The 26,626-nt window shown below is 55.3% G+C and overlaps 1 protein-coding gene across 3 annotated transcripts; it reads left to right on the forward strand.

Moving 5' to 3' along the window:
- Positions 1-4,026: 4,026 nt before the first annotated feature.
- Positions 4,027-26,607, forward strand: TRIOBP (TRIO and F-actin binding protein). 3 transcript variants are annotated; one of them, XM_071422827.1, is made up of 21 exons: positions 4,027-4,246; positions 5,585-5,718; positions 6,113-6,224; positions 6,702-6,957; positions 7,360-7,711; positions 8,481-8,613; positions 8,975-9,958; positions 10,231-10,326; positions 15,547-15,603; positions 15,951-16,019; positions 16,438-16,527; positions 18,165-18,274; positions 18,655-19,210; positions 19,804-19,914; positions 21,868-22,015; positions 22,515-22,626; positions 23,102-23,261; positions 23,592-23,705; positions 23,999-24,085; positions 24,961-25,118; positions 25,799-26,607. In XM_071422827.1, exons 1-20 carry the CDS (start codon positions 4,133-4,135, stop codon positions 25,114-25,116), a joined length of 3,951 nt encoding a protein of 1,316 aa, XP_071278928.1. In that variant the 5' UTR covers positions 4,027-4,132; the 3' UTR covers positions 25,117-25,118; positions 25,799-26,607. The 3 variants fall into 3 exon arrangements, with proteins under 3 accessions (XP_071278928.1, XP_071278929.1, XP_071278930.1); XM_071422828.1 differs by lacking the exon at positions 10,231-10,326 and having other exon boundaries at positions 4,030-4,246; XM_071422829.1 differs by lacking the exons at positions 4,027-4,246; positions 5,585-5,718; positions 6,113-6,224; ... (3 more) ...; positions 8,975-9,958; positions 10,231-10,326 and adding an exon at positions 11,600-11,912.
- The last annotated feature ends 19 nt before the right edge of the window (positions 26,608-26,626 follow it).

Below are 26,626 nucleotides of genomic sequence, written 5' to 3' on the forward strand. Positions count from 1 at the left end.
AGTGCCTGAGACTGCATGGAGGAACATCAGAACAATGCTGACGGCCACCAGCTGCTAAAGTGGATGGCAGCAGCCTGATGTGTCTCCATCCTTTCTTGGAGGGTGTGCACACAGAGCTGTTCTCCAGAGTGTGAAGGGGGAGGGTTTGATCTCAACACTGACAGCAGCAGCACAGTTTCTGCTAGAGGGAGGCTTCTGGAGGGAACCAGGCAACACACAACACACGTGCCTGTGGTAAGGAATGGGGCTCCTTGCACTTCCCTTTCCCTTCTGAAGAAGGTAATTGCTGGGGAAGTGGACACTGTTATCACTGGTGCCTTATATGCTTGGATTCAGGGTCCCACCCTGGGCTGAGTTCTTGGGCACTAACACAGAACAACTCAGTCACATTATTAAGGTGTGTGTGTGGTTTTCTCACCTCATCTTTTAACACTGCCTCAAAGACCACTCCAGAAAGGTAATGGGATTTAATGGCTGAGCTTACCTACCCATCTGTCTCACCTGGGGTTCTTGGGTGTTACAGAGCTGCAAAAACGCAACTCAGGCAAGGCCAAAAGTGTTATGCTGAACTGGATCTCAGCCAAAGTATCCAAGAGGTTCCGTGTGTGGAGCATAAATTATTTCTTGTTCTGGTTTGGGAGTTACATGCTCTAGAGCATTCTGTGCTTGGTGGGTTTGAGAGAAATGAAGGAGAGGAGGAGAGGGAAGTTCTGTTTGGAGAGGTGTATCACACCACGGGGACTGCAGCTCAAAGCTGGAGGACAGGGTGACATCCTTGTCTGGATCATACAACAGCTTTCCCTTCTCTCCAGGACATAGTGCCTTGTGGAGTGACTGTGGACAGAAGGTGACCTGTGTGCTTCCTCACCCGAGGAGTTTGCTCTGGAGCTGGGATGGCCACTGTAAAAGAAATGTACTATCTGTTTGAGAAATCTGCTGGAGTGTGGAGTGTGGAGTGTGGAATGTGGATCAGTTGCCTTCCCCAGCCTGTAGGCAGCCTGGCACGGTAGCTGGGACAGAGCTGGATGACCTCATTGTATTCCGGATGAGGTGCTAAGAGTGCCTTCAGTTTTTGTCGTTTTTCTGCTAGGTGATCTAGAAGAATCTCACTTTTAGTTTGCTGTTTCTCTGGCCTAATAACATTTTTGAGCCTTTCTTAAATGTCGGCTGAAGTCTCCAACAGCCCCTTTCATGCTCTGAAATCCTACAGTTCCTGCTAGAAAATGAGTTTTCAAATTAAAAAAAAAAAGTGTATGGAAAAACAGAGCAGAACTGTTAAATCCTGTACAGCATTAACCGTCAGGATTGTTCACTACACTATTGATTTCTCCATTTGATTGATTAAAGCTTTATTCTGTAATGTGAATTACTGACTCAGCCCTAGTCTGCTGGTTTTGTTATGCACAGGGAATACAGTCAGGCTACCCCTGGATATATTGAAATGAAAATCTGAGTTTTTGTACACAAGTTAGTGAGTGAAGTGTTTGCCAGACACGTCGCAGTTCATACCAGACTCTGGCTCAAAATTCTTCTTTGCTGCTTCCACTTGTTTTCAAGACAGATTTGAGCATTTGGGTTTTTGTTTTTTTTTTTTCCCCTTAGCTGCTCAGGAGGAGGCTGCTTCCAAATGTAAGGTACTTGCAGAATGTGAAGTACTTGCAAAAATCAACATGCTAGTGCAGTTGCTGCTCCATAAAGGAAAAGCAGAGACCAGCAGGTCCCGTGAAGCCCCTTTTCCACAGGCTTTTCACACGTGGCTCTGCAGCGAGATCACTTTGGGCACCTGCACAGTGCTGTGCACATGCCCCAGGCTGGCACAGAGGTGCAGGGCTTTGACATGGGCTGCCACACTGGGGCTGCCATGCATGATGGCTTTCACTGGCTAGACTGCAGTTACGCACACGTGCACATACAGAAATATAATTGGGATTACAGAGGATCAAAAGCAGACTGGGAGCCAAAAAGATCAGACAGTTGGGGGAAATTGGAGCGCAGCAAAAAGGAGGAATGGCTTCAGTGTGTGCATGAACTGTGTGATAATCAGTGCACTGTAGTTATTGCTTTTGTCATGTATCAAGCTCAAGGCTGTACTCAGTACAGTCACACTGCTGCTTGCAGCATTGTGTTCCAGAAATGAAATCGAGGAAAAAAGTTACTGGGAGTGATGAGAACTTTAGGGGACTAAAAGGGAGCTGAATAATGGGTTGTGTGAGGTAGATAGGTTTGAGGAGGGGATTGCAGACTGCCCCAATGAATGAACAAAAAGTTAAATTTAATTTTTTGTAACTATTACCAGCATCGGGAAGAGAAGGAGTTTGAATTGTAGAAGGAGCAGTGGAGGACAGGTGTTAAGGGTGTTCTGCTAGAAATAGCGAGGGTCAGGCAGGGCTTATTCTTGGTAGGTAAAGCCCACGTTAGACAAATCTCTCTGAGTGCTGTGGGTAGGCATGACCCCCTGCTGGAGCTGTGCTGGGACACGGTGGCGTTTCGCTCTCTCAGTGCTCGCGGATAAGTCCGCTGCTTTGGCATCTGTTTCGGCTTCGGGATAACTAATTCTTGGGGTACTGCCTGGGAGGAGCACTGGGTAGCCCCTCAGCAGGCGCTGAGGCGGTCCCTGGGAAAGTACAGCCGAGGGGAAGGGCTGGGGGCTGATCCAAAGCACGGTGCCGGTGCCGCCGCCCGGCCCCGGGCCCGGGCCCGGCCGCTCGATCGCCCGCCCGCCCGCTGCCCGCGACACGTGGGAGCCCGCGCCGGGGGCGCCATGGCCGCGCGCGCCGCCGGCCACTCAGGAGGCGGTATTCAAATCGCTGTCCTGCATCAGCCAATCAGAGGACAGGGGGCGGGGCCTCGCGCCCCGCGGTTCCCACGGCCGGCTTCATTGAGGGGGGAGCGCGGCGGGCGGCGAGGCGTTGGGAGCCGAGGGGAAGCTGAGGTACTGGGGATACTGGGAGGTACTGGGAGCACGGAGTACGGCCGGCTGCATGCGTGCCAGAGGCCCTGGGGATCGCAGCATTATCCTGATTATCCTGACAGTCGGCCCCAAGGGATGTGGGGAGTAATGATTTGCCCATCAGGCGCTGGGGTACCAGGGGCTCCAGCCACGGGTGGCAGCCCATGGGCAGTGGTGGGCAGAGATGTTGGCGTGTTTTGTGCTGCATCCCTGGCAAGGGAGTGATTAGGCTCCTGTCAAGCCTTTTTGTTTTGAACAAGTCAAGCAAACATGCCCCAGTGTGAGGAAGGATGCTGCAAGGCTGGCCCTAGTGCAACTTGCTGTACTGAAAATGAGTGCACTGGCAAACAAAAATTATAGCTTTGTTTTGGCATTGACGTTTGGCCTTGGTTGTTTTGGGGAGCACCCATAGCCTTGATCGGCTGCTCTGACTCAAATGTCCATGCTTAGGGCACCAGTGGCATGTTCACATATAAGATGCTGGGCTGATTTCCTCTCCTTCCGTTGGTGCCTCCTCCAGGCAAATTAGGCAGAACCCTCCCAGCTGAGGTCACATTATCAAATCTGAGGACTCACTCTCAAACCCTGCAGGACAGAGGAGGTGATGGTGGGCAGGATGCTTGCAAGAAAACAGAACAGAAATGTGGATCCCAGCTGTTGTGCTAGCAATGCTTGTTCCCTTCACAGTTTTGCGGTCCACTGTCCACAGGTCTCAACATTATAGCAGGATTAACAAGAAACTCAGTGGGTTTCCAGATTTCCTAAGCTGCTTAGAGCCATCCCTTTATGACCAACATAATTAAGAAGAAAGGTTTAGGTTTTGTGCCTTTTAAGAGAGAAAAAACATTTCCATCAAACAAAACAGCAGGACATGTGCATCATTCCCTCTGTTCACAAGGACTCCCAAACTGAGAGGTGTCAGCTGTTGTTTCAGGCTGCAGTACCCCGTCTAAAAGAGGTCTCTGCTAGAGCACATTCTTTTATTACCTGTATTTACATGCATCACCTTGTACCTGACTTCCCTTTGATTCCAGTATTGACAGCTGGGAGCAGCAAACTTCAGCCTGGAAATAACATTCCTGCTTCCACAGCTTCTTCTGCTGCTGTTCCTTCCTCCTTTTTCTCCTGGCTGGCCCCTGCCAGTAGCCCATCAGCCAAAGATCTTCGTCCCTGCTATGCACAATGTCTGGTTCAGTGGATGATGTGCCTTGCATGAACTTTGAAGCCAACATCTTTGCAAAGAGCCTGTGCCAGCACTGTTTCCGAGCCGCAGGGGCTCACCAGCATGCTGTCCAGGTGAGCTCCTCCATCCCACCTGCAGGCTATGGATACTTCCTTAAGGGCCTCTTTTTTTCTATACTGGGACTCCACCTGCCTTTTTGGAGATAGAAATCCCTAAGACAAAGGCTCAGCCAGGATTTCTAGATTTCTCGGTGAGGAAAACCTCTATGGGCATTCCTTTCCAGGCATAGGAATGCTTAATTTAACTGTGTCAGATCAAAGCTAGGAACCAAGGTGAGCAGGGAAGTGCTGGACACTGGATACAAGGGGCTTGATAGTCTTTCTCTGGAAGGGAAAGCAGGGGTGTCACAGATGCAAAGCTACAAGGAGGGAATTGGAGACTGGCAGAGCAGGGACCCGCCCTGTATTAATCTCTGCTTGACGCTTGCTGGCATTTACAGCTTTGCCTCACCTTAAATATGGTCCTGGTCGATTCCCTATGGCCTCAGCTGCTGGCTTGGGGCCAGGGCTTACTTCTGTCCCTGAGGCAGCTTCAGCAAGATGTTCCCAGAGGAGAAGGCAGGAGAGGGGTAAATCTCATGGGGTTTTGGGCTCCAGACACCTTGATCCAACACAATCCTTTGGGACAGGACTGGACACACAAACTACTTGGCTGTCTCTGACTGGGCAACAGCTGGTTTCATGTTCACAGAGGGTTTCGTGTTGTTTGACGTCCTCCAGGAGCGACTGGCCAGGGATGATGAAATAGTAATGAGCCTCCCTCTCTCTTTCTCACCCTCTCCCCCTCTCCTCCTGGCCTTGGGCCCTCTAAGGTTACCTCAGCCCTTCACCCTCGATCTGCTCAGAGCTGTCAGCTCTGAGTGAATCCTGGTGCAGGCGAGACGCTGGAGGGAAGCGGCGCAGACAGCCGGCTCCCTGGAGCCTCCCCCACTGCTGCTCATAAGCCCCGCAGGTAACGGGGGCCAGGGAGGATGCTGAGACGCCTGCAAGCCCTGACAGAGAGAGGCAGAGGCTGGGACTACAGCCTTTTCTGCAAAAATCTTCCTTCCTCTTGGCTCCACTGCCTCTCCCTGAGCTATCCCGCTGGTGAGGGAGAGCGGCTACCAGCAGCATCCGTGTCAGCATGGGGGGGGGGCAGTTTCCCTGAACCCTCATCCACACATGCAGTCTCTGGGATGTCCACAGCATTCAGCATCAAATAGGAGCATGCTGGGCCTCCCTGGCCTCTTGATGTAGGAGAAAAATCTCAACGGTGAGCTGGGAGAGATATCAAGAGCCCTGGAGGCCGGGCTGCTCTCGGAGGATGTAGAAGGAGCAAGCATTTCCAAGGGGCAGCCTTCATCCTGATCCTTGGCACGCTGACAGCACCATTGCACCCCTTTTCCCTCGCAGGATCATGCCACAGAGGTCACAGGACACGATGCCTGCAGCGACACAGCCCCAGGAGAGCCCTGGGACTCCCTGCACATTTTAGCCCCGCAGTGCGAGGTATACGTGTGTGTGGGCCCGGCCGAGGGCGCGGAGCGGTGAGTACCAGCCGGGAGCCCTGCTGCTCCAACCAGCCCCTTTGCTGGGCAGAACGGAGGAGGGGGAGCGGGAAGCCAAGCAGGGGGAAATCAGCTGCCTTTTCCCTGGTGCTCTGCACACTGGTGCCTGGGAAAAAGGACTGAGAAACCCCCATGCCATGCCCTCTAACCATTCCTCTGGGCTGTCCCTGGAGAGGTCAGGGAGCCCCTGAAAGAGTCTCCTTCATCCTCATTCCCTCCAGAGCAAGGCTGGTGGTCTCAGGATGGGCTCTGCCAGCCTCTGCCCATCCAGTAGAGAGTGAGTCAGTGTGGCTTGGGCTGCCAGTGCTGTCACTCGCCCCTGAGCTCTGCGGGCTGTGCTGACCACCAGCTGTCCTCTCTCCCTGCCCCACAGCTGGCACGAGAGCAGGCGATATCCCCCACTCAGCCCCGGAGCTGAGGGTGAGCACAGAGAAACTGGCACCGACCCCAGCGCCTGTGCTGAAGCCAACTCCACGCTTGCCAGGGTGAGATGGGGATCTCTTGTGGTTTGGGTTATTTTGGTCTCCCCAGCTCCCTTGGCCCTTCAATGCCACTTTTGCTGGGCCCATTCAGCAGGTTCCTGGGCACACAGACATGTTGAATTTGCCCCTCTGGCTCTCCTGCCTTGGGCAGATGGAAGAAAGAGCTCATCATGTGCAGGGAGGTGGATTTGATGATCCTTATGGGTCCCGTAAAACTTGAGATATTCTATGATTCTAAGGTGCTGAGATACAAGGGGGGATCAACTGAGACTCTTAGTCCCCACAAAGGAGGCTCTCCCCCTAAAGAGCTCATGAGATTTGCTCTTGGATACTCCCATGTGGACTTTTCTATGTTGTTTCTTGCCGTCGTTGGTCTGGCATCATCTTATATTCACAAAGCTCCTCTTCTGGTTCCTTTTTACCAGCAGCTTTGAGCTGAACAGGCTGTAAGTTTTCATATATACTCTTACCTCCTTGCAGCCCACAGAAGCTACTAGTCCCCATTGCAGAGATCTGCCCTATCTTGTCTCCCAGGAAGGGGAAATGACCCGGCTGTGGGACAACACTTTGGGATCGGGCAAACGGGACATGATGAGCTACTTGGGCCATAAGGAGGAGGTGCGGTCACGAGCCCCACAGGCAGACAGACCCAGGTGGGCTCAGCCTGTTCCCTCTGGATCCTGGGTGAGAACTGAAGCCCAGGGCTTTAGGAAAGAAATCTGTCCATCAAAAGCAGGTACTCTTGGTTTGCTCCTCTGTGAGATCCTGGTTCTGGTTTGCTTTCCACCCAGGGGTCTCTGAGGTTCCAGGCAGATCTCTCTTTAGATTTAGCATCTCTTTATCTAATTCTGGTCCCAGGAAGTGTTCAACACATCCATGGGCACTATGTGAGAGTCCTTGGTGCGTGCTGACTGTGAACTGTGGGCGTCTCGGGTGCTCTCTATCTGCATGGTTTGGCATGGCCTGGGCTCGAAGTGCTGTGTTCCAGTGCTCCCACCCCGCCTCGAGGGAGTCTGGGTTTTATCTCTGCCCTCCTGGACCATTTCTAGCTCTCCTCCGAAGACCTGCTTTGCCGTGGACGTGGTGGCATCCCGCGTCGCTCGTGCCTCCCCCAGTAACGGCCTTCTCCCCGTCCCAGAGCGCCGTCCTGCCAGCCAGAAGCCTGAGGAGAGCTGGCCAAAGCACCGAAAAACTGACCCACCCTGGGCATCCACTGTGCCACGTGCCACGGCTGGCTCCCCGCCGGCCCGCAGCGACCTGCTGGGTGCCAGCGGGCACCTCTCTGGCCCACGGGGCCGGGAGTCCCACAGGCAGCCCGGCGGCGGGGCTGCAGAGGCGCGGCACGGGCTGGAGCGGCAGCAGTACACGGCGCTGGCAGACCTGCCCAAGCCCAAGCGCCTCGGCCAGCGGGACGCTGCTGACCTCTACGGCTCCCGGACACTCAGCCCCGGCCGAGTGGAGGTGGAGAGGATATTTGGATGCGAACGCAGGTGAGAAGTAATGGGACTCCGCGGTGGTCAGAGGCAGGGGATTGCCCTTCCATGCTGTTGGGGGCCCCCCTCTGAATTGCCGTGCTTCGGGAGGAAGGTAGGGCTAGATGGCAGAGCTCAGCTTTCAGCTGTGCTTAAGTTTCCCTCAAAGCAAGGGTTGGATCTAGGCTCAGAGCCTCCTCCATTGCGGTACACGGTCAGCTGAGGCTGTTGGAAAGGTGGAGCTAAGCTGCACTGCTAGAAAGGAGCAGCCCACCTTCCTCATCCTCACAGCCACCTGGAAGCTGCAGGACATGCTGCAAAGCAGGGCTCCCCACAGTTAAAGGGCCAGGAAAGAGGTGTTCCCCAATCCCAGCATCAAAACTCCCCAGGGTTTCCACATTCACTGTAGGAGCCACTCAGGAAATGATAGGTGATGCCAAGAAGTACCCAGCAGCTGTTTAGGCTTTAGCTGGAGGAGCAAGAGCAGCTCCAGGACTGGTAGCACAGGGCAGGAGCGGACATAAAGAGGGAATGGAAAAGTATCCTGGGCAAGTGGGTGGGATGTAAAGATGGAGGGAAGCCTGAGGAATAGTGTGAAGAAGACATGGATGAGGCAGCAGGATATGAAAGCTGAGGTGGTTGGTGGGGACAGAGAGAGGCTACAGCACACACAGTGTCTGGGGCAGGTGGAGGTCTGTGGGGTCAGGCTAAAGTGGAGCAGGGTTTGCAGGGACTCTGCTTCCAAGCAGAGCAGGGTGGCAGCTGGATCAACTGTGTGTGCCCACAGGAAATCAGAGACACTGGAGGCCTTCCAGGCTCTGGAGGAGGGCCGTGTGGATCGGCTCGATGGCAAGACACCGGTGCCACCCAGCAAAGGCCACCTAACTCGGAGGCGGTCCAGCCCCAACCTGCCCAGGGAGGTGAGGCTTGGCTGCACAGCAGGACCTCATCCCAACTCTGCAAGCTGAGTTACTTTTTCCTGTCACATTTTCCTCTACTTTTGCCACGTGCTTCTCTCTTTCATTCCCCTTCTCCCTCTTCCCTTTAATCCCAGCTCTCCCTCTGTCATGGATTGGGACCCTTGGCACTTAAAATGTAGCAGCCCTTCCACCCTTTGGGTGCAAGAGGCTTCTCTACAGTATGGACTGGCTTCATGCACAGGAATGCAAGTGCTCTCTGGGGAACCATTTAACCAAATCACCTGCCAGCCCTAATCCCATCTTGTTCTGCTCACTGGCACTTTTTTAAGAGGATCCCTGCTCTCTCTCCCCTGTGACCCAGGGTCAGCGACTCTCTTGGCAGCTCGAGCAGCGCAGCAGAGACCCCAAGGAGCCCCGGCGTTCCCCCAGCCCAGCTCGGCACCCCGAGAAGGCCAGCAGGCCCCGGGGGGACTCCCCACGCCCTGCCAGCCCTGGCTGGCTGCTGGAGAGAGGCAGCCGCAGCCCACGCTCCGCAAGCCCAGCCCACAGGTTGGAGAGGAGAGCAGGGGAGCCCGGGAACCCTCCCTGTCACACTGAGAAAAGCTGGAGAAGCCGAGGGGAGCCTGCCCGCCCCCCAGGCTCAGAGAGGGGCCGAGCCACCTGGCAAGCAGGGGGTATACGGCAAGCACTGGAGAAGAAGGGCCGGGGAGATTCTCTGCACCCCGCAGGTGCTGGGAAGAGCTCAGATAACGTCAGGCTGAGCCGAGCAGGGCCACCACCACGGGCCCTCAGTCCTGGGAGACGCACAGAGAGCACAAGGAAAAGCCAAAAGGAGATCTCCCCTCCCAGCTTGGTGCGGGGCGCAGAGAGGCAACGAGTGAAGCCTGGGGAGCCGCTGCACCTCGCAGGGCCCAGGAAGCCATCGGAATGCAGCTGGCAGAGCCTCCGGGAAAAGCTGACCTCCTCGCAGCCCTCAAAGGGCACCAGCAGTGACTGGAAAGGCCGAGGCAAGCCCCTGCGCCCCACAAGCCCAACACGACCCCTGGAGCAGGACTGGAGGGGCCGGGGCGATGCCCACCAAGCACAGGTGTGGGAGAAGGACTGGAAGCGCCAAGAGATGCCCGTGTGCCACGCAGATGTGATGCGCCAGCTGGAAAGGGACTGGAAAAGCCCTGCTAGATGTCTGCATGGGGGACTACGGCCGGATGACAGCTGGAAAAGGCCTGAGAGTCCAGCACAGCATCTGGAGGAGGACTGGAAGGGTCCCGAGCCCACACGAGATGCACACAACCCTGAGAAGCCATTGGAAACTGACTGGGAGAGCAAGAGTCTTCTCATTTACCATGTGAGTAGGGCAGGAGCCAGAGGTGATCGGGGACCCTGCAAGACCTGAAACTGGCAGGCACAGGCTGGGTGGGTCCACTGGGTTGCAATTCTGTGCACCCTGATTCCCTCGGATCCTCTGCTTCTCCAGGGAAACTGTACTGCCCACCTGGCACAGGGAGGAGGGAAGATGCTTTCTTCCCTGCCTCACGCCAGGAGACGGATGCTTGGACCTGGGAAACTGAGGTGAGGACTAAACCCCAATGTCTTCAGCTCCTGCTTTCTCCCCTGCAGCCCCAGCTGGGTGGAAGCACCTTCCCACCACAAAGCAGCACTGGCTCCTCAGGAAGCCCGCAGCCACATTTGAATGCCAGTAAGAAGCACAACAAGGTAGGGGCCAGGCCCTGGGAATTGTGAGAAAGGACAGCTGCCCTTCTCTGGGGGTCACAGAGGGCAGGACTAGGTCTCCAGCACTTGACCTGAGCAGGTCCAGCGTGGTGCTGCCCTCCCATGATGTCCCGAATGCTGTGCTCACAAGCACTCCCCTTCTCTTTGTCCTTCACCCATTTCTCAGGTGGGGAAACTGAAGCACAGAGCCTTTTTGTAAAGCCAGAGAAGGGCATACAGTAGACCTGGGACTAAAATCTCAGTACAGCTGCTTTCCTTTGCTTTATTGTTGGCCAGTGCTGTGATGGCACCAAGGGTTTTACAGGGATGAAGTGGGCTTTAGTGGTGTGAAAGAAGATAGTGTATTGTGTTGGCATTCCTGCAAAGTGGCATTGCAGCAGCTACGGGGGGCTGCAGAAAGTATTCCAGGAGCCCATGTAGCTGGCAGCTGCACACAAGTTCCTGCCTCTGTCCCCCTGTGTGCACATCACTCATCTCAGCCAGGTCATCCATCCTCTGCTAGGACCTGCCTTTGTTCTTTAGACAAGGACAAACTGCAGCCAGGAAAGAGGCTGTCAAAGGCCTCTGAAACTCGAAACGGGTGACATCCTCTCCCTCACTTCCCTGCAGCAGGCCAGAGAGGAGCCCAAAGCCCTGAACTCACCCTGTACAACCGGGCCAGATTGCCCCACCTGTGCCAGGTTTCTTCAGCACTGAGCTCTGGCACCTTCCCTTTGCCTTGCAGCAAGAAGCATCACCTTGGTGTGATTGCAAAGTAGAGCTTGGCATTTTGTGATGCACAGCCCCTCTCCCCTTTTCCTTTGAGACCCTCTCTAGCAATTTCCTTTCCCGAGGCCAGCTGGCATGGCTTTCCAGGGGCACTAGGAGTTTCCCCATGACCTCTTACCACCCCTGCCACGAGCCCAGAGATGTTCAGTTGGTTGGATAAAACCGAGCAGCCCCAGGATCCAAGGCGAGGACTCCATTGTGTGCACTGCTGAAAATCCCTGCCTTCGAAAAATCCCAGCCTGAGAGCAAATCCTGCCTGGATAAGGGTTGGGCTCCTGGCAGTCCCGTCCCGGGGCAGCAGCGGCTGAACCCGTCCCTCCCAGGGCTTCACCTTTCCCGGGCCATCGCGGCGGGAAAGGGACACGGCTCAGCCCCAGCATCGCCCCCGTCCCGTCCCCAGCGCCCGGGGCCACCGCCCCTTTCCGTGCGGACCGGCGGCCTCGCCCGCCCCGGCGGCTCCATTGGCTGCGGGCGGTCGGGGCGGCGGCGGCGGCTGCCATTGGCCTGCCCGGGTCCTCCCAGGAAGTTCTGGGGGGAGGAAAGAAAAGTTTTTTGGGGTGGTTTTCTTTTTTCCCCCTCCTTTCCTTTTCCTTTTCTTTTGGAAAAAAAAAAAAAAAAAAAGAAAGAAAAGAGAGAAGGAAAGCGGCGGGCGGGATCGCGGGGCGGGCGGCGGAGCGGGCATGGTGGGGCCGTGGGAGCCGCCCGGGCGCTGAAGCCGCCCCGCCGCCCTGGCTGCCAGCGCCCGGCCCCGCCGCGACCCCGGCCCCGGCCCCGCCGGCCGCGGCGCCCCCGCCATGACGGTGAGTCGGGACTCGGGGTTCGGGCTTGGCGGGCCGGGGTCGCGGGGACTCCTCCTTCGGAGCCCGGGGACAGCCCGGGGCTGGGAGGGGGCGGGGGACGCCGGCTGTCAGCCGCCGCCTCCGGGGGTCTCTGGAGCCGCAATGCCTGGGGCACTCTGGCCCCCTGACTCGCGGATGGCGGTTCTTCCTTGGTTCCCTTCGCCATCCCCGCCGGGGTCCCCCCAGCTCCCCGTGGCCGCTTCGGCCCCGGTGGGCACCACCCCACCGCGATAAACGTGAGCGTGGACCGGGCTGAGGCCAGGCCAGCCCACCGCACCTTTGACCGCAGTCGGATGCGATATTGGTGTCCCCCCGGGCGTGGGGAGCTCCGGCTCCCCGTGGGAAGCAGATGCGGTTTGGGGCAGGGAGCATCCCACCCCTGGGGCGAGCTCTGCTTGGCACAGGCGGCTGCCGGCCGCCAGCGGGGTAATGGAGGTGACAGGCTGGGCTGTGCCCGCCGGCGCTTCGCACGGGGGCGGTGGGAAAGGGAGAGCCCGTCGTCCGCTGGCTCTTCTCGCTGCACGTGTAGATTCGGGAGCTGCATGTGTGCTCCAGGCTGGGAGTGATTTTGCTTTCACCCAGCTGAGCTGGAGCGGTTTTGCTTTGTGTTTTGGCCTGGGGCCCACGCCTTATGAAGTGGGTTCCCTTTTTAGAGGAGAGGAGACATTGTGTTTTCCGGGAGGCTTGAGAGCCCCTTGCACCATCTCCCGGAGGTGGGAGGAAGCAGTGCCTCAGAACCTGAGGATATTTTGGGAGAAGCAGGAGGCAAGGTGATGACAAAGGCTGGTGATGAAAGGACACACCTGACTATCCTGCTTGGACACTGAGCTTTCTCAGCCTCCCGCAGCCTCTTCTCCTCCACTTCTCCATCCTGGCGCCTCAGTACCACCCGGGAGCAATTCCTTTGCTCCCACCCTGTCCCTTTTCCTTCTTTGGTGTTTACATTCTTTGGATACTTACAGACTGTTATCACCTTCCCTGTAGCCCTTCTTCAACCAGAGCAGGCAGCTGCCGCTCCTTAACCTGCTGTTACAAGCCAGTCTTTCCAGAAATCACTTACGTCCCCAGCTACCTGAGACCCCCTCCAGTGCCTTTACCTGGCCAGCTGTGGGGCTGAAAGTAAAACTCTGATGGGTATGGATGCAACTGGGCAAAATCACTGCCACCACCTCCCAAGCCATCCACGGCCCCGAGCTGCAGGGCCGTGCATTTTGCTGGGGGTGCATCCTGCCACATCATTGCATCTCTGGCACCCGGATCTCTCCCAGCAGCTCGGCTTTCCTGGATGTTTCCTCCTCCCACTGCTGGGCCATTTCCTCTGGATGAGGGGTTCTATTTGAGCCCCACACTCTTCTCTGAGCTTTTTATGCTGAGGGAGGAAACTGGATTTGCTTGTGGGGAAGGGAAGAAAAGTGGCTTTAAGCACTTTGTGTATCGACTGAGGCCTCTACTTATGGTACTGACCCCGCTATGACAAGAATAGTTCCAAGACAATTCTATAGAGCTGCAGCTTCGTGTCTAAGGCTGGCAGGGAAAGCAGAAACCCTGTGCAGTTTGCCTGCTTGGGAAAAGCCCTCCAGGGGAATTTTCTGGCCCCAGCACTGCATTGAGGGCAGGAGTTTTGGCAGCACTTTGTGGCAGTTTTTCCAGCAGCATGCATCCTGTTAATATTAATTATTTTGGCACCTAATGCTTTGGGATTGTAAATCCTCAATAAGATGAGACCCAGCTGATCTGTACAACAGCCCCACTGTCTCCCTATATTGTTTTTCTGCCTCCATGGAGCCTGCCCATCTCTCTCTCTCTTCTGTTGAGTGCACGTGTGTCCCAGGAGGGGGGTGGTTGTACTTTGATGTTTTGTCTCCTTTCCTTCCCTCTCACCACTCTGAATTCAGAGCTGAAGCTTAAGTCACCGGACTGGAGGGAATAACGGGAAAAAGGGTGGAGCTGCTGCCGCAGAGAAAGAATTAAATTTTGGGGTGCGTTCTCAGGGCAGCAGTGGAGCCACCAAAAATCTGGGTTCATGGGGGTGCATTAATCCGCCTTGTCTCCTAGGTGCCAGCAGTGCCTGTCACCTCAGCAGGAGGTGAGGTTTGGGAGCCCCCCCATGTCTTTTTGCTCTGGTTTCCCTCCCTTCCTAGGGAGCCCAGGACTGCCGGATGCTTCTGGCCAGGCCTGAAGCTGAAGCAGGCGGTGACCTCCCCTTGGCAGGACTCCTTGCTCCTGCTTGAGCCAATAGCCAGAGCGCCAGGGTGGGCCGGCACATACTCTGCTCCTGCCGCCCCATAACCTTGGGTGTAACCCACGAGCAGCAGCTCAGGGAGATGAAAGCAGGGACAGGCTTGGCCTGACTGGACAGCCAGGGAGCTGGGCTTGTGGGGCAGCTGTGGCTGGCCACTGGGCTTGTTCAGGGCATGTGGAGCGGCCATCGGCTGCTGAGCCACCTCCTTCTCTCCAGCTCCATCTCAGCTGGTGGTTGTGACATGTGGGGACTGCTGGTGGCTTCCACAGGACTGGCAGGTCTGGTGCTGGACCTCTGGGAAGTCCAGCTCTGGTACCGTCACTTCTCCAACACTGTCCCTGCCTGCTTCGGCTGTCTGAGAAGGGGCAGGTTGGCAAACTGACTTCCATGGGAGAAGAGGCGTTGGACTGAATTCTTTGATGGTGCAACTTCCTGGGAGCTGGCAGGGGTGGGAGGAGGGACCAGCTCAAGCCTGTTTGGCTGAGGGCAAAGCTAGGGAGAGAGGTTCCCCTGAGTCAGCTCTCTGGTGCTCCACCTTGGGAAGAAGATAAACTGGTTGGGATGCTGCAGCAGCGACATGAGCTTAGGAGGAGGCAGAGAGTGCACAGAAACTTCTTTGTGGCACAGGGTAATCTGGGTGAAATTCTCTTCATCCTTATCTCCTGTAGCTGTGGCTGGGCAGAGGGCAGACTCTGTAGTGGGAGGGAGCAGGCAGAGCTGGGTAAGAGAAAAACTCAGAATCTCAGAAAGGGTTGAACATTGGAGGGAGAGGAGAGAGGATCAGGCACTGACTTCATCTCTACCCTGGGGCACATCGTTTAAAGTCAACATGTTTTCACAGCTGTTGAATTGCCTCCTGTAGGTTTTTGGTGAGAGCTGAGCTACTATGTTTTTAATAAATGATTGGTGGTGAAGTTACCAGAGGGACGTAGCTCTGGGGCATGGACAGCCAGGGCTGGGACAAGGCGTGTCTGGTTCTTTGTGGCTTTGTCTCCATCTCTGAGGCAAGCCCCATTGGTGGTGGTGGAGCACTCCCTTCTGCCCACTCTCTTTGTCCTTGCCTCCCCCTCTATAAATAAATACCTCTGAGGCACCTTGTGGAAACCTCTTTGCTGCATATTTTCCTTTACTTTTTTTAAACCTCTTCCCTTATCTCCTGCTTCCTCTTATAGGACTGACTGCTGCTGAGAGCTATGCCCAGTTTTCTTTTGCCATAGGGTTGCATAGCCCCAAGAGTTTCCTAAAAGGCTATTCCCATTTTTGTTCTGCCACAGGGTACTCACCTTCCACCCCTGGCATGGAAAACCCTTTTGTGGGTCACTCCAAGACAATAATTCTCTATTTTTTTTCCAGCCGGATCTTCTCAATTTCAAGAAGGGATGGATGTCAATCCTGGACGAGCCCGGAGAGGTAAGCCTCAGATGAGAGTCTTCCTCTTCCCCTATCCCCTGTTGCTGGAGAGCCCTGGTGAGCCAGCTGATTTCCTTCCTCCTTGTTTACTGAGATCTCTCCTGCTGGGAAAGGCAGTGGGAAACTTTTGGGAGGTGCCTTGCTCGGTGTGTGGACACAGAGGTTCATCGAGCACCTCTCTCCCAGCTGAGGGTCACGAGGGGGATCTGGGAGGGAGGAGGGGGAAGAGAAGGCCAAGAGGTCATAGTGCAGAGCGTCCCTCCTTGTTCCTACACTTTCCCTGGTAACTGCCTATCCATTTCCCTCCTGTCTTTTCCCTTCCCTCCCCCTGCCCGACACGCCTGCAGTGGAAGAAACACTGGTTTGTGCTGACCGACTCGAGCCTGAGGTATTACCGGGACTCGAACGCAGAGGAGGTAAGCGTGGCCAGCCTTCACCAGCCCTTTCTTCCTTCCTGGCCAGGGGGCAGAGGAGCACAGCTCTGGCATGACCAGGGACAAGCAACGACACCATGTCCGCCTGAGGGATGGCTGAGGTGCCAAGCTGCCCTTTGCCAAGGGGTGATGAAGAGGACGAAGGCAGGGTGGCAAAGTCGGGGGGGGCTGTCAGTGGTGGGAGGTGGGGAGAAGGGCTGGTCCTGTGGCTGGGTACGTGGGATGCTCCCTATCCATGCTGCTGGCAGCCCTTGGGTTAGAAGAGGCCGTGCTGTGCTGGGGAACAGCCTGTTCCCAAAGAGCTGAGTGTGCCTTCCAGGGAACTGTGGGGTGAAGGCAGAGGTGGCCTTTTTCAAAGCTGCCTGTGCACTGATGTCCCAGCGGGTGGCTATGCTTGCAGGCTGATGACCTTGATGGAGAAATCGACCTCCGTTCCTGCACGGATGTGACGGAGTTTGCAGTGCAGCGCAACTACGGCTTCCAGATCCACGTGAGTGCCCGGCACCGTGCACGGAGCCACAGCACCCAGGGGCATGGGGGGATGTGTGCTCCCTGCCGGTGCCGAGATGCTGAGAGGCAATTCGTACAGAGCCTGTGCCAGCTTGGTGGCCCAAGGTTGTTTTTTTGGCTCATGAGTGACAGTGCTCTGGGGCATCAGGGCTGCCTGCCTGCAAAGGAAGGAAGGAGGAGGAGGAGGCTTTGCAGGGCTGGCTGAAGGCTGTACTGGAGGCAGTCCAGGAGCCAAGCTAAATGCCAGGAGTGTCTGAGTGACATGTTGGCCAAGGCAACTTTTCCACAGCTGCAGGGGGGTGGTGAGCACTGCAGATCTCGATGTAACCTGGCTGACCATGCTCTGAGTGACAACCTGTATCCTGGATCCAGCCCCAGTACAGTTCTGTCCTTGGCTATTTGTTGTAGTAGCAGGAGGTGGCTGCTAAGGCAGCATGAGAAATGATATTTCTGTGGGTGTGCAGGGATGGGCACTTCATGGTCTGGGTTTCCCTGTGCCCTGCTGCTGTACACCCGTGCTGGCAGCTGACTCCTGGCACCTGAGCATCTATTGTACAAAGCCTCTGGAAGAGCTGGGAGTCTTCAGCCTGGAGAAAGGATCTTGTGTGTATCTCTCTATCTAAAAATACCCGATGTGGGTTGGGCAAAAGAGAAGGAGCCAGACTTTTCTTAGTGGTCCCCAGTGACAGGACAAAAGGCAATGGACACCAGCTTGAACACAGGAGATTCCACCTCAAAATCTAAAGAACTTTTTTATCTGTGAGGAAGGTAAAACAGTGACCACAGAGACTGTGGAGATCTCCTTAGAGATATAAAACCCCTGCTGAATACAGGCTAAGACCAAGCTGCTGTAGCTGATCCTACTTGCAGGAGTGTTGGACTGCTTGGTCTGCAACTGGATTGCACCAGTGCATGTTTGGCCCAGTATAGTAGATATTTTTGCCCCTGACGAAAGAGGAAGAATGATGAGGAGGAGTCCATCTCATCAGAAGGTTAATTAATTACTTTATTATACTATATTATTCTATACTATATTACGCTATATTACATTACATCTAAACTGAATCTGCCAAGCACTTAATTGCACTCCACTGCACTGAATCTCATGACTGTCAGCCAACAGTCCCGACACACACACTTGGATTCAATTGGTCAGCGAATCAAAACACTCACGCCAGAATCTAATTATCAATTCCTTTCAGGTAAACAATTTTCTACTTTGTATTCTACTTGTGAACAACACAGGAGTAGTAAATGAGATAAGAATTGTTTTTTTTTTTTTCTCTGAGGTTCAGAGAATGTGAAACCTAGAAATATTCTTGGGAAGAATTGTGCCTTGCTTTTCTCTGTGAAGAGAAATGTAACTACAGCCCAGTGTGCCAGCAAGGTTTCTTTTGCCTTTGCTTGGGGATGGTCTCATGAAGGATCCCCCTCAAACACCCTTCCCACCTCTCCTCTCTCATCCCTCCACCTGTCCCCAAGAGCCTGAGACAGAGGGTGGCCTTTCTAACAGCCCAGCACTGCTGTATGCGAGTGGCTGTGGGTCTCAGGGAGCAGGAGGGAGCTGCTGCACATCCACTGGGTGATGAGAGGGCCTCTGTCACCTCCCTGTTGCAGACAAAGGATGCCGTCTTCACCCTGTCAGCAATGACCTCTGGCATCCGGCGCAACTGGATCGAGGCCCTGAGGAAGAATGTGCGCCCAGTCAGTGCTCCAGATGTCACCAAGTAAGAGCTGCCCAGCGCTGCTTGTCCTCTTCTCCCTTGCTGTCGCTCTGCTTCTTCTGGAAGTGGTTTGGTTACATCAGCCAGTGACAGGGGTTGAGAACCTGATGGCTCCCTTTCTAGTACCTGCTTTTTGCCTCACCACTTAAGTTTAGACTGGTTTCTTCACCAGCCTAGCTGGAACCAGAGTGGATCCTTGCTGCCCGGTGGAGAAATCCATTTCCCTGGGGGATGGGATGCTACAGGCCCAGCTCTGCACTCAGGGTGGGGTTTTGTAAGGATGGGCTGAGTGAGGGTCTGAGCCTTGAGCAGTTGGCAGTGCCTCTGCTGGCATCCTTTCCCACACGGTGCCTCTCCTTCACCAGTTCCTGCTCTGCTTCCAGGCTCCCTGACTGTGACAAGGAGAACTTCCGGAACTGCGTTCCCCAGAAAGGCTCGCTCCGGACGGAGGAGCAGCAACGGCCGGGCTCGGGCTCCGAGGGGAACTCCAAGGGCAGTCACTGGAAGGCGGATGGGCAGCGCCATGCCTTTGACTATGTGGAGCTGTCTCCCTTGCCACAAGAGCCTGGAAGTCAGGGGTCCCTGCAGAGGACGAAAGGGAGCTTGAAGATCTCGGAGCGAGCTCCCAGGTATGAGGAGCTGGAGCGGGATCTGGCCATCCGTTCGGAGGAGAGGAGGAGGTGGTTTGAGAGCCCCGACGGCAGGGTCCCCAACAGCGATGGCCCCGCAGGAGACCCTGCCCGCAGGGCTGGGGAGCAGGACCTCCCTACCCCTCCGCTTTCGGAGGAACAACGGATTCGTCTGAGTGAGGAGATAGAGAAGAAGTGGCTGGAGCTGGAGCACCTGCCCTTGAAGGACTTGCGGCGGGTGCCCTTGACAACACTGCTGAACCAGAGCAAGGGGGGCCAGGGAGACACCAATGAGGCGCTGAAAAAGGAGGTAAGAGCATCCCTCCTCTCTGAAATCTCTGGGATTCTGGTGGCCCCTAATGTGGTACTTGGCTACAGGAGGCTCTGCAGAAGAGCCTCCTGCAGAGGTGCAGGGAGATGTTTGTTCTTTCTGGCTCCTCGAGTGCATGGAAGCTTTTGGAACCTGGTAATGCAAGGCTAGAGGCCAGCTCTCAAGACACCCAGAGCATGTTTTAGTCCAGGATAATTTATTTGGTGGCACTACTTGTGTGGAATCTATGCTTCCTGGGAGTACATTCACAGCCTTTCTTCTCTGGCTATTCCCAAGCCTTCAAGCTCTTCACCTGCCAGCCTTTGAAAGGAGCCATGCTGTGGTGGTTTCCTCCAGCATGGATCCACCTTTGAAAACTGGGATGTCCCCTCCCTTCCTTACGGGCACTAACCAGGCTGGGGCTGACTTTGCCAGCGTGGTCTCTTGGCAGGCTGCTGGGGAAGCAGAGGCCTCTACTGACCATGTGTTGTCCTCCCCATCCCTAAGCCCAGGGTTTGGATGTGGCACATTGGTCAGGCCATGGCACTTTTCCACCCTTGGCTGAACATCTTTCTCTGTCCTCCCTGGCACAGATCCAGTCACTGCGGGCACAGCTGGAGTCCTGCCGGGCCAGAAACGAGAGCCTTCAGGAGGCAGCAAAATCCCAGGGGGACAGCCATGTGCCCCGAGGGTACATCTCACAGGTGAGCAGAGTGCCAGACCCGGGGCTTGGGGGGTCACTCCCAGTACCAAACTGGGAAATTCTGGCACACAGCTTACTGCCGAGCAGGTATCGCTAATCATTGGGTTGCCATGGTGACCCTAACTGGGCCCATTTGTAATCAATGTTAATTACATAAAGGCTGGTGGATGTTGCCCGGCCTTAAAGGGGCCAGGGTTATAAAGGGAGAGAAGGATAATTTGGGGAGAGGTGCAGGATCTGTGTCCCTCTTTGCATGTGAGCACAATGCTGTCCTGGGCCATGGGGGTGAGCCATCCCCCAGCTCAGGAGTGGGTCAGCAGCTTCCTGCTGAGCCTCTGGTGGTTGGTGCTCACCACATGTGGTTCTTGCTAACTGGGGCTCCCACGTGTCTCGTTAAAAGCAGTCAGTCAGTCCCTGGGGACAGCCCGAGCCCTGAAGGTCACTTTGACAGCATAGCCCATTCGTTTGCTGGGACAGCACGTGGGAGAGCCAGCAAAGCAGAATTTGCTCATGCTTCATCCTCTCACTTCTCTTTGTTTATTTATTTTCCCCTCTCATGGACTGATCCAAAGCAAGCAGGGTCACATCCCACAGGGATTTCCTGTGTGGAGGCTGCTGTTTGACCATAGAGTGGGATTTTCAGGATGGGTCTTATGTGTTGGAAGATACTGGGGCAGAGGGGATTGGCAGGGCAGGAAACTGGGGCTGGTGAAGTCTGTTCCACAGGGTTGGCTGTACCTAGCAGAGATAAAGAAACCCAGAAGCCTTGTAGCACCCAGCCCAAACAGCCCTTACCAGTCTCTGTGTTATCATGATTTAATATTTACAGCTTACAGGCCTCTTTATGGTCAAAAAAAAGAGCAAAAGCAGTGGGGAGGAACTTCCTTATCTTCCTAATAACTTGGCTCAAAAAGCCAGCATTTCACATCTGAGGCCAGACTTGGCGTTTCCCCAAAGGATTCTCTCTCTCTGTCTGCCAAGGGTTGCAGCTGGTCCCTGCATAGATCACCAAATTATTCCTCACCTTTTCCTCTGTTGTTCTGTGAAGCTTCCTAGCTTCCCTCATCACAGTAGAGAGGAGTAGCCAGGAAGGGTTTGCATTCACACATGTTCCAGTGTCTTTTGTATGAGCCTTAGTCCTCAGTGGGGAAGTAATGGGATGGCAAGGAGCTGTTGGGGGATGTGATGACGTCTTAGCTCTCTGCTGATGTCCTTGAGGCCCAGGCTATTAATCATCATGGCACAGTTTGTTGGTGAACAAACCCTTCCTGAGAGGCTCAGGGAGACATTGCCAGCATCTAGAGGGGGAGTGAAGGCATAGTGCCAAGGTGGGAACCCCTTTGCTTTGCTTTAACCTGAGTTAATCACAGCACTCAGCATAGAAAGGACCATCCCCTTGGTCTCAGAGCCATCAGAAAGGAGGGAGAGCTGTGTGAGGAGGATCCCTAACCACTAGGCTGTGGGAAAGGCTCTTTGGCAGCCTCCGTCATGTCACAGGGTAGTGCAGGGTGTCACTTTTCAGGAGAGGAGGCTCGGTTTTCATTGATTCCAGGGGATGTGCTTCATTTAAAAGGCAGATACTGAGATGCAGTTCCCACTGTTGATCTCTTCCAGCCAGGCAGTGCAGCCTGGTGTAGGGTTGGGACTGTGGTGTCGGGCATGGTGTCCAGCTCCTGGACCAAGAGGGATGTTCCTGTCTTGCTGCATTAATTTTAAGAGCTAGAGGAACATTCTTCCTCTATAAAGCACAAAGGGGTGTTGCAAGATGTGTGTCCCTGTAAAATGGTCGTGTTCATGATTAAAGTGCCACCTCACTTTCAGAAGGAAAAGACCCTCCTGGGAAGTAGTCTCACTTCTTTCAGAAGGTCCCTGGACTTGCAGCCAGGTGCCTGTCCTTGCCCAAGCCCTTCCTCCTTCTCTCCTGGTCTCTCACCTCCTTTCCTCCTCACACCAGGAGGCCTGTGAGCGCAGCCTGGCTGAGATGGAGTCATCCCACCAGCAAGTGATGGAGGAGCTGCAGAGGCACCACCAGCGGGAGCTGGAGCGGCTGCGGCAGGAGAAGGAGCGGCTCCTGGCAGAGGAGGCAGCAGCAACAGCAGCAGGTAGGAGCAGACACCAAGCTGTGCCTCTGCTCAGCTGGGTCCCTCCTGCCTCTCCCCAAATGCCTTTTGCCAGAAGCCAGACATCCCAGTCATCTGGAGCCATACTGCTGACTGTACTGGTGTGAGGCTGGCGCTCCTTGGAGCACGAGCTTTGGTGCTTCTCGCTCCTGTGGCACTGGTGGAGATGGGGTGGTAAAGATCCTGAAGGAAGTGGGGTCATGTCTCTGGATGGGTGGGAGGAGACCAGAACTTTATTGTAGATGGGCAAGGCAGAAGTAGTAGAGAGCTCCCAGAGTGCCCTGTGTTAGTCCTCTTGGCAGCATGATTATCTTGGAGTGTGGAGATGGTGAGGAATACCCTGAGGGAAGAAGGGAAGAGGAGGAATCTGCAGAGACGGATCTGGGAACCTGCAGTGGAGAGAGCTTAGCCAGTTCTCCGGTGTGTTTTCCATGAGGGTGGCACAGCCTGATCCCCCATTTCTCACTGTCCCCCTCTGCAGCCATTGAGGCACTGAAGAAAGCCCACCGAGAGGAAATGAATAAGGAGCTGGGCAGGACACGGAGCTTCCAGCAATGTAGCTCGCTCCCAGAAGCCCTCCAGAAGCAGCACCAGTAAGAAAGCATCTCTCTCACTCCCCTTGGCCGATGATGCCGCCTTGTGCCGCTGTCACCACACTCCATCTGCAGCTCTAGTCCTGAGCTTTTCCTCCTGCCACTTCCCCAGCTCCCTCCTCAGAGCTAGTGGGTGCCCAGTAGTGGCTCCCAGGGCTGCTGCAGCTGTAGGGAAGGGAAGTTTGTCCCCTGCTTGGCTCTTTTCCCTATAGCACCTCCCTCATACCTATAGTTATTTCCCCTCTACTTTCTTTATGGAAAGCTCCTCCATTTCTTCTGCATGGCTTGGAGCTCCAAGAAGCACCACGCTCATGTGCAGGAGTGTGGGAACTGAAGCTCAGGTTCACAGTGAACATTGTCTTGTGCTAATGACTGATGTGGGCAGAGGCTGGCCATGGCAGGGGGGAAGGCAGTGCCAGGGGCCAGGAGCTGGCAAGGGGTTTGGGGCAGCAATGAGCTGGTGCCTCTTTGGCAGGTTGGACGTGGAGTCGCTGAAGCGGGAACTGCAGGTGCTCTCTGAGCAGTATTCCCAAAAGTGCCTGGAAATTGGGGAGCTCACCCAGAAGGCAGAAGAGCGGGAGCAGATATTGGAGCGCTGTCAGCAGGAGGGGAAGGACCTCCTCCAGAAAAATCAGGCAAGAGAAGGGCTTTCCTGCCAGCAGAGAGGAGCATCGGAAATGTTCCTCCTTCACACAGCACAGCCCCTCTGTTAAAACTCCCCTATTTGTTCATATTTCTTCCCTTCTGAGATTTTATCATCAGAAATAAAAGGATTAAGAGTTAGAGGCCATCTTAACTGTGGTGTTAAATATGGCGAGTGTACTCTGCTGGATGTAGATGCTGACAGTGCCTGTGGTTACAACATGGTCTCCAGGCTGAACAAGGGCTGCCATGGGGATGGAATGGTCAGGACAGTGAGAGCTCTGTGCCACGGCTACTCTGACATCTTTTGGCTTTGCCTGCAGGAGCTGCAGACGCGCCTCTCGGATGAGATCGGAAAGCTGCGAAGCTTTATTTCATCGCGGGGCTCTGGGGACCGCACCTCGCACAACAACGAGCGCAGCTCCTGCGAGCTGGAGGTACGGGATCCCCCTGGCTGCCCCCTGCCTCCATCCCCGCCTGTCCCGGGGCTCTTCTCCTCCTGATGGCTTTGGCTTGGAGCAAGTGGGAGGGGGTGACGGACGGAGCGGTGCAGGAAGCAGATCATGAGGCTCCCCTCTGCTGCTCTCTCCGGCTGCTTGCGCCGTTTCCTGCCCCAGCCCTTCTGGCCCTTCCTTCCTTCCCCACCGCTGCGCTTGCGCCAGGGCCTGCTGGCCTTTCCGAGGCGGTGGCTCTTGAGTCACCTCTGGTTCCTCTCCCCCTCTCTGCCCAGGTGCTGCTGCGGGTGAAGGAGAATGAGCTCCAGTACGTCAAGAAGGAGGTGCAGTGCCTCCGGGAGGAGCTGCAGATGATGCAAAAGGTCAGTGTTTTCTGGGAGCAATTGGGAAAGAGCAGGAGAGGGAAGGCAGGGAAGCAGCAGGGCTGCATATCAGCAGGCTCGGGCTGGGTTTGATGGGATGCTCGAGATAAACTCTCCTGTTGCCTGTGCTGCTTGTCCTTGCTGACTGCAGAGCACAGAGCAGCTCCAACAGCACGGACTGGCATAGGCTGACCGTGTACAAGGGAAGAGTCACAGAGCTGCTGGTTTTCCCAGATGTATGCACACATGAGCATGGACAAGACAGGAGGCTGCTTTCTGCAACTGAGAAACCTGGATGAAGGCTGCCTGGCATTCTGCTTCCCCTAGTTGTCCCCTCTCTCAGTGGATGGGTTTCCTTGGGCACTGTTTCTGGGTGTGCTGCTCCCTCCACTGGCAGCAGCTCCTTCAGAGGAATTTTCAAATGCTCCTGCCAGAGGGGAACCTGAAAGAGGCTTTGGACTTCAGTGATGCTCCAGGAGTTTATAACTTACTCACATAAGTTTTTGGCCATATAAGCAGCTGCACCCACCTCTCTCAGTGGTTTGCATTCCTGGTGGGGCTATGTTTCCCATGTGGCTGCCCCACACGCCCACAAGCCATGTTAAAGCCCACATTACCTCCTCAACCTGGTGCTGTACATCCCTGCTGCTGTGGGACCAGTGTCTCTGCGTTCTTCCCTGGCCTGGTGTTTGCAAAGTGGTACCTCCATGCTCCTCTTCTGAATGGTTTTTGCCTGGCCCAAATTGGGATGGGCTTCAAATCCGGAGCTAGCTCTCCCTTCCTCACCTGCTGGCTCTTCTGCTGGGCTCACCTTGCTGCCACCCTCCCTAAAATCAGCCCTGCAACCTGCCTGACCCCTCTCCCTCCCCTGGCAGGACAAGAGATTTGCCTCAGGGAAATACCAAGACGTGTATGCAGAGCTGAATCACATTAAGGTGCGCTCGGAGCGAGAGATCGAGCAGCTGAAGGAGCACCTGCGCCTGGCCATGGCGGCTCTGCAAGAGAAGGAGTCACTGTGCAACAGCAAGTAATGGTGAGCCTGGGCACGCTGTGGGGGCAGGTGGCTGAGACAGGCTGCTGCAGGGACATGGAAGCTGCCAGTTTCTCCTGCTCCACTCCGTTTTGAAACCTTAGGCTTAAACCCATCCTTCTCTTCTCATGTCCTCTTGGCCTGCACTGCTGGCCCTCCTGCTGCCCCTGATGTTCTCCCGAGGGCTCCAGCCCCCTTTTCATGGTGCTCTTGATGCAGCCAGCACCAATCACTCCTCAGCCAGGCTGCTTGTGGGAGCCAGGCAAATGCTGGCCTTCGCCCCGTGGCTTGGGTGACAGCATGGGTGGTTACACATTCCCTGCGTAGGCAGTGTTTCTGCTCCCTTCACCTTTGAAGTGGTTTCCCTATCGCAGCACGATAATTTTAGCTCTGCATCAAAGCAGGCCCGACTAGACCCAGCCCTTCTCCCACACTCACCTGCAGGCATCTCTGTCACAGATGGGGGGAGCAGGGGGACAGGAATGAGGGCATCCTGTTGTCCAGAGTGCTGCTTCCTGCTTGTATTGGACTCACCCTGCTCCACCAGCGCTTGCTGATGGGTGCTGAGATGAGTGGGGGTGCAGCAGGGCACCAGACAGCCACCTCCCCAGGGAGCTGAAGGGATGGCATTTCTGCACTCACTGGACTCTTTCTAAACCATGTCTGATTTTGTCTCTCTCTAGGTCTGCTCTACATTCGTTATCTGTTCTTGTTTTGTATTTGCTCCATTCCTCACCTGTGGGGAGAGGGACGTGGAATCCCTATCCATTGCCACCTCGGTGAGGAATCCCACACACCCCCAACCTCCTCACTCCCCTCCCAAAGCTTTTTTGATGAACCCTTTTTGCCTGCATACCTGAGCACGTTGTTTGGACTGGCTCCTTACATGCACCTTCCTCAGGATTTTATATGTGAAAATTATATTTTATAGAGGAATTTTTTTTCTCCATGGAAAGGAGGGGAAGAGGAGGAGGAAAACTTTTACTACATCACCAGCATTTTTCTAACCAGAAAAAGAGAACCTGGTTTTTCCCCCTTTCCTAGCTCCATTTCCCCTGGCCACACACAGCCACCTTTGGCACATATTCCCTCTCTTCCAAATGTCTCCACGGTTCCCCTGGGATGTAGGGCAAGGACCGTGCTCCCCCTCCCCGTGCCACCCTCGGGACCTGCGGAGAAGACACGCAAGCCATAAGGGGGAGCCGCTGGGGCTGTCTGCCGTGGGTGTGCTTGCCCGAGGCAGCTGAAAGAGGACACCTTGGCAAGAGTCCACATGACCGAGCTCTCTCTCCGTGGCTGCCCTTTTGGCTCCTGCAAGAACCTGCATTGGCAGGAGCCCAGAGCCACAGGGCTTCTCCTTTCTGGGGAAGAGGAGCTGTGAGGCTGCTACTGCACCCGCCCGAGCCAACCTCCCCAGGGTGACAGCTGCTGCTGCTCCGCTGTGCCCTTCAACTTTTAACTTAATAAAATCTTCCCCTTTCGCTGAGAAAAATGTGTTCCTTGAGAAGAAG

This window comes from Agelaius tricolor, unplaced genomic scaffold, assembly GCF_023055355.1.
Source record: "Agelaius tricolor isolate 1412-34295 unplaced genomic scaffold, bAgeTri1.0.p SCAF_3, whole genome shotgun sequence".
NCBI lineage: Eukaryota > Metazoa > Chordata > Aves > Passeriformes > Icteridae > Agelaius > Agelaius tricolor.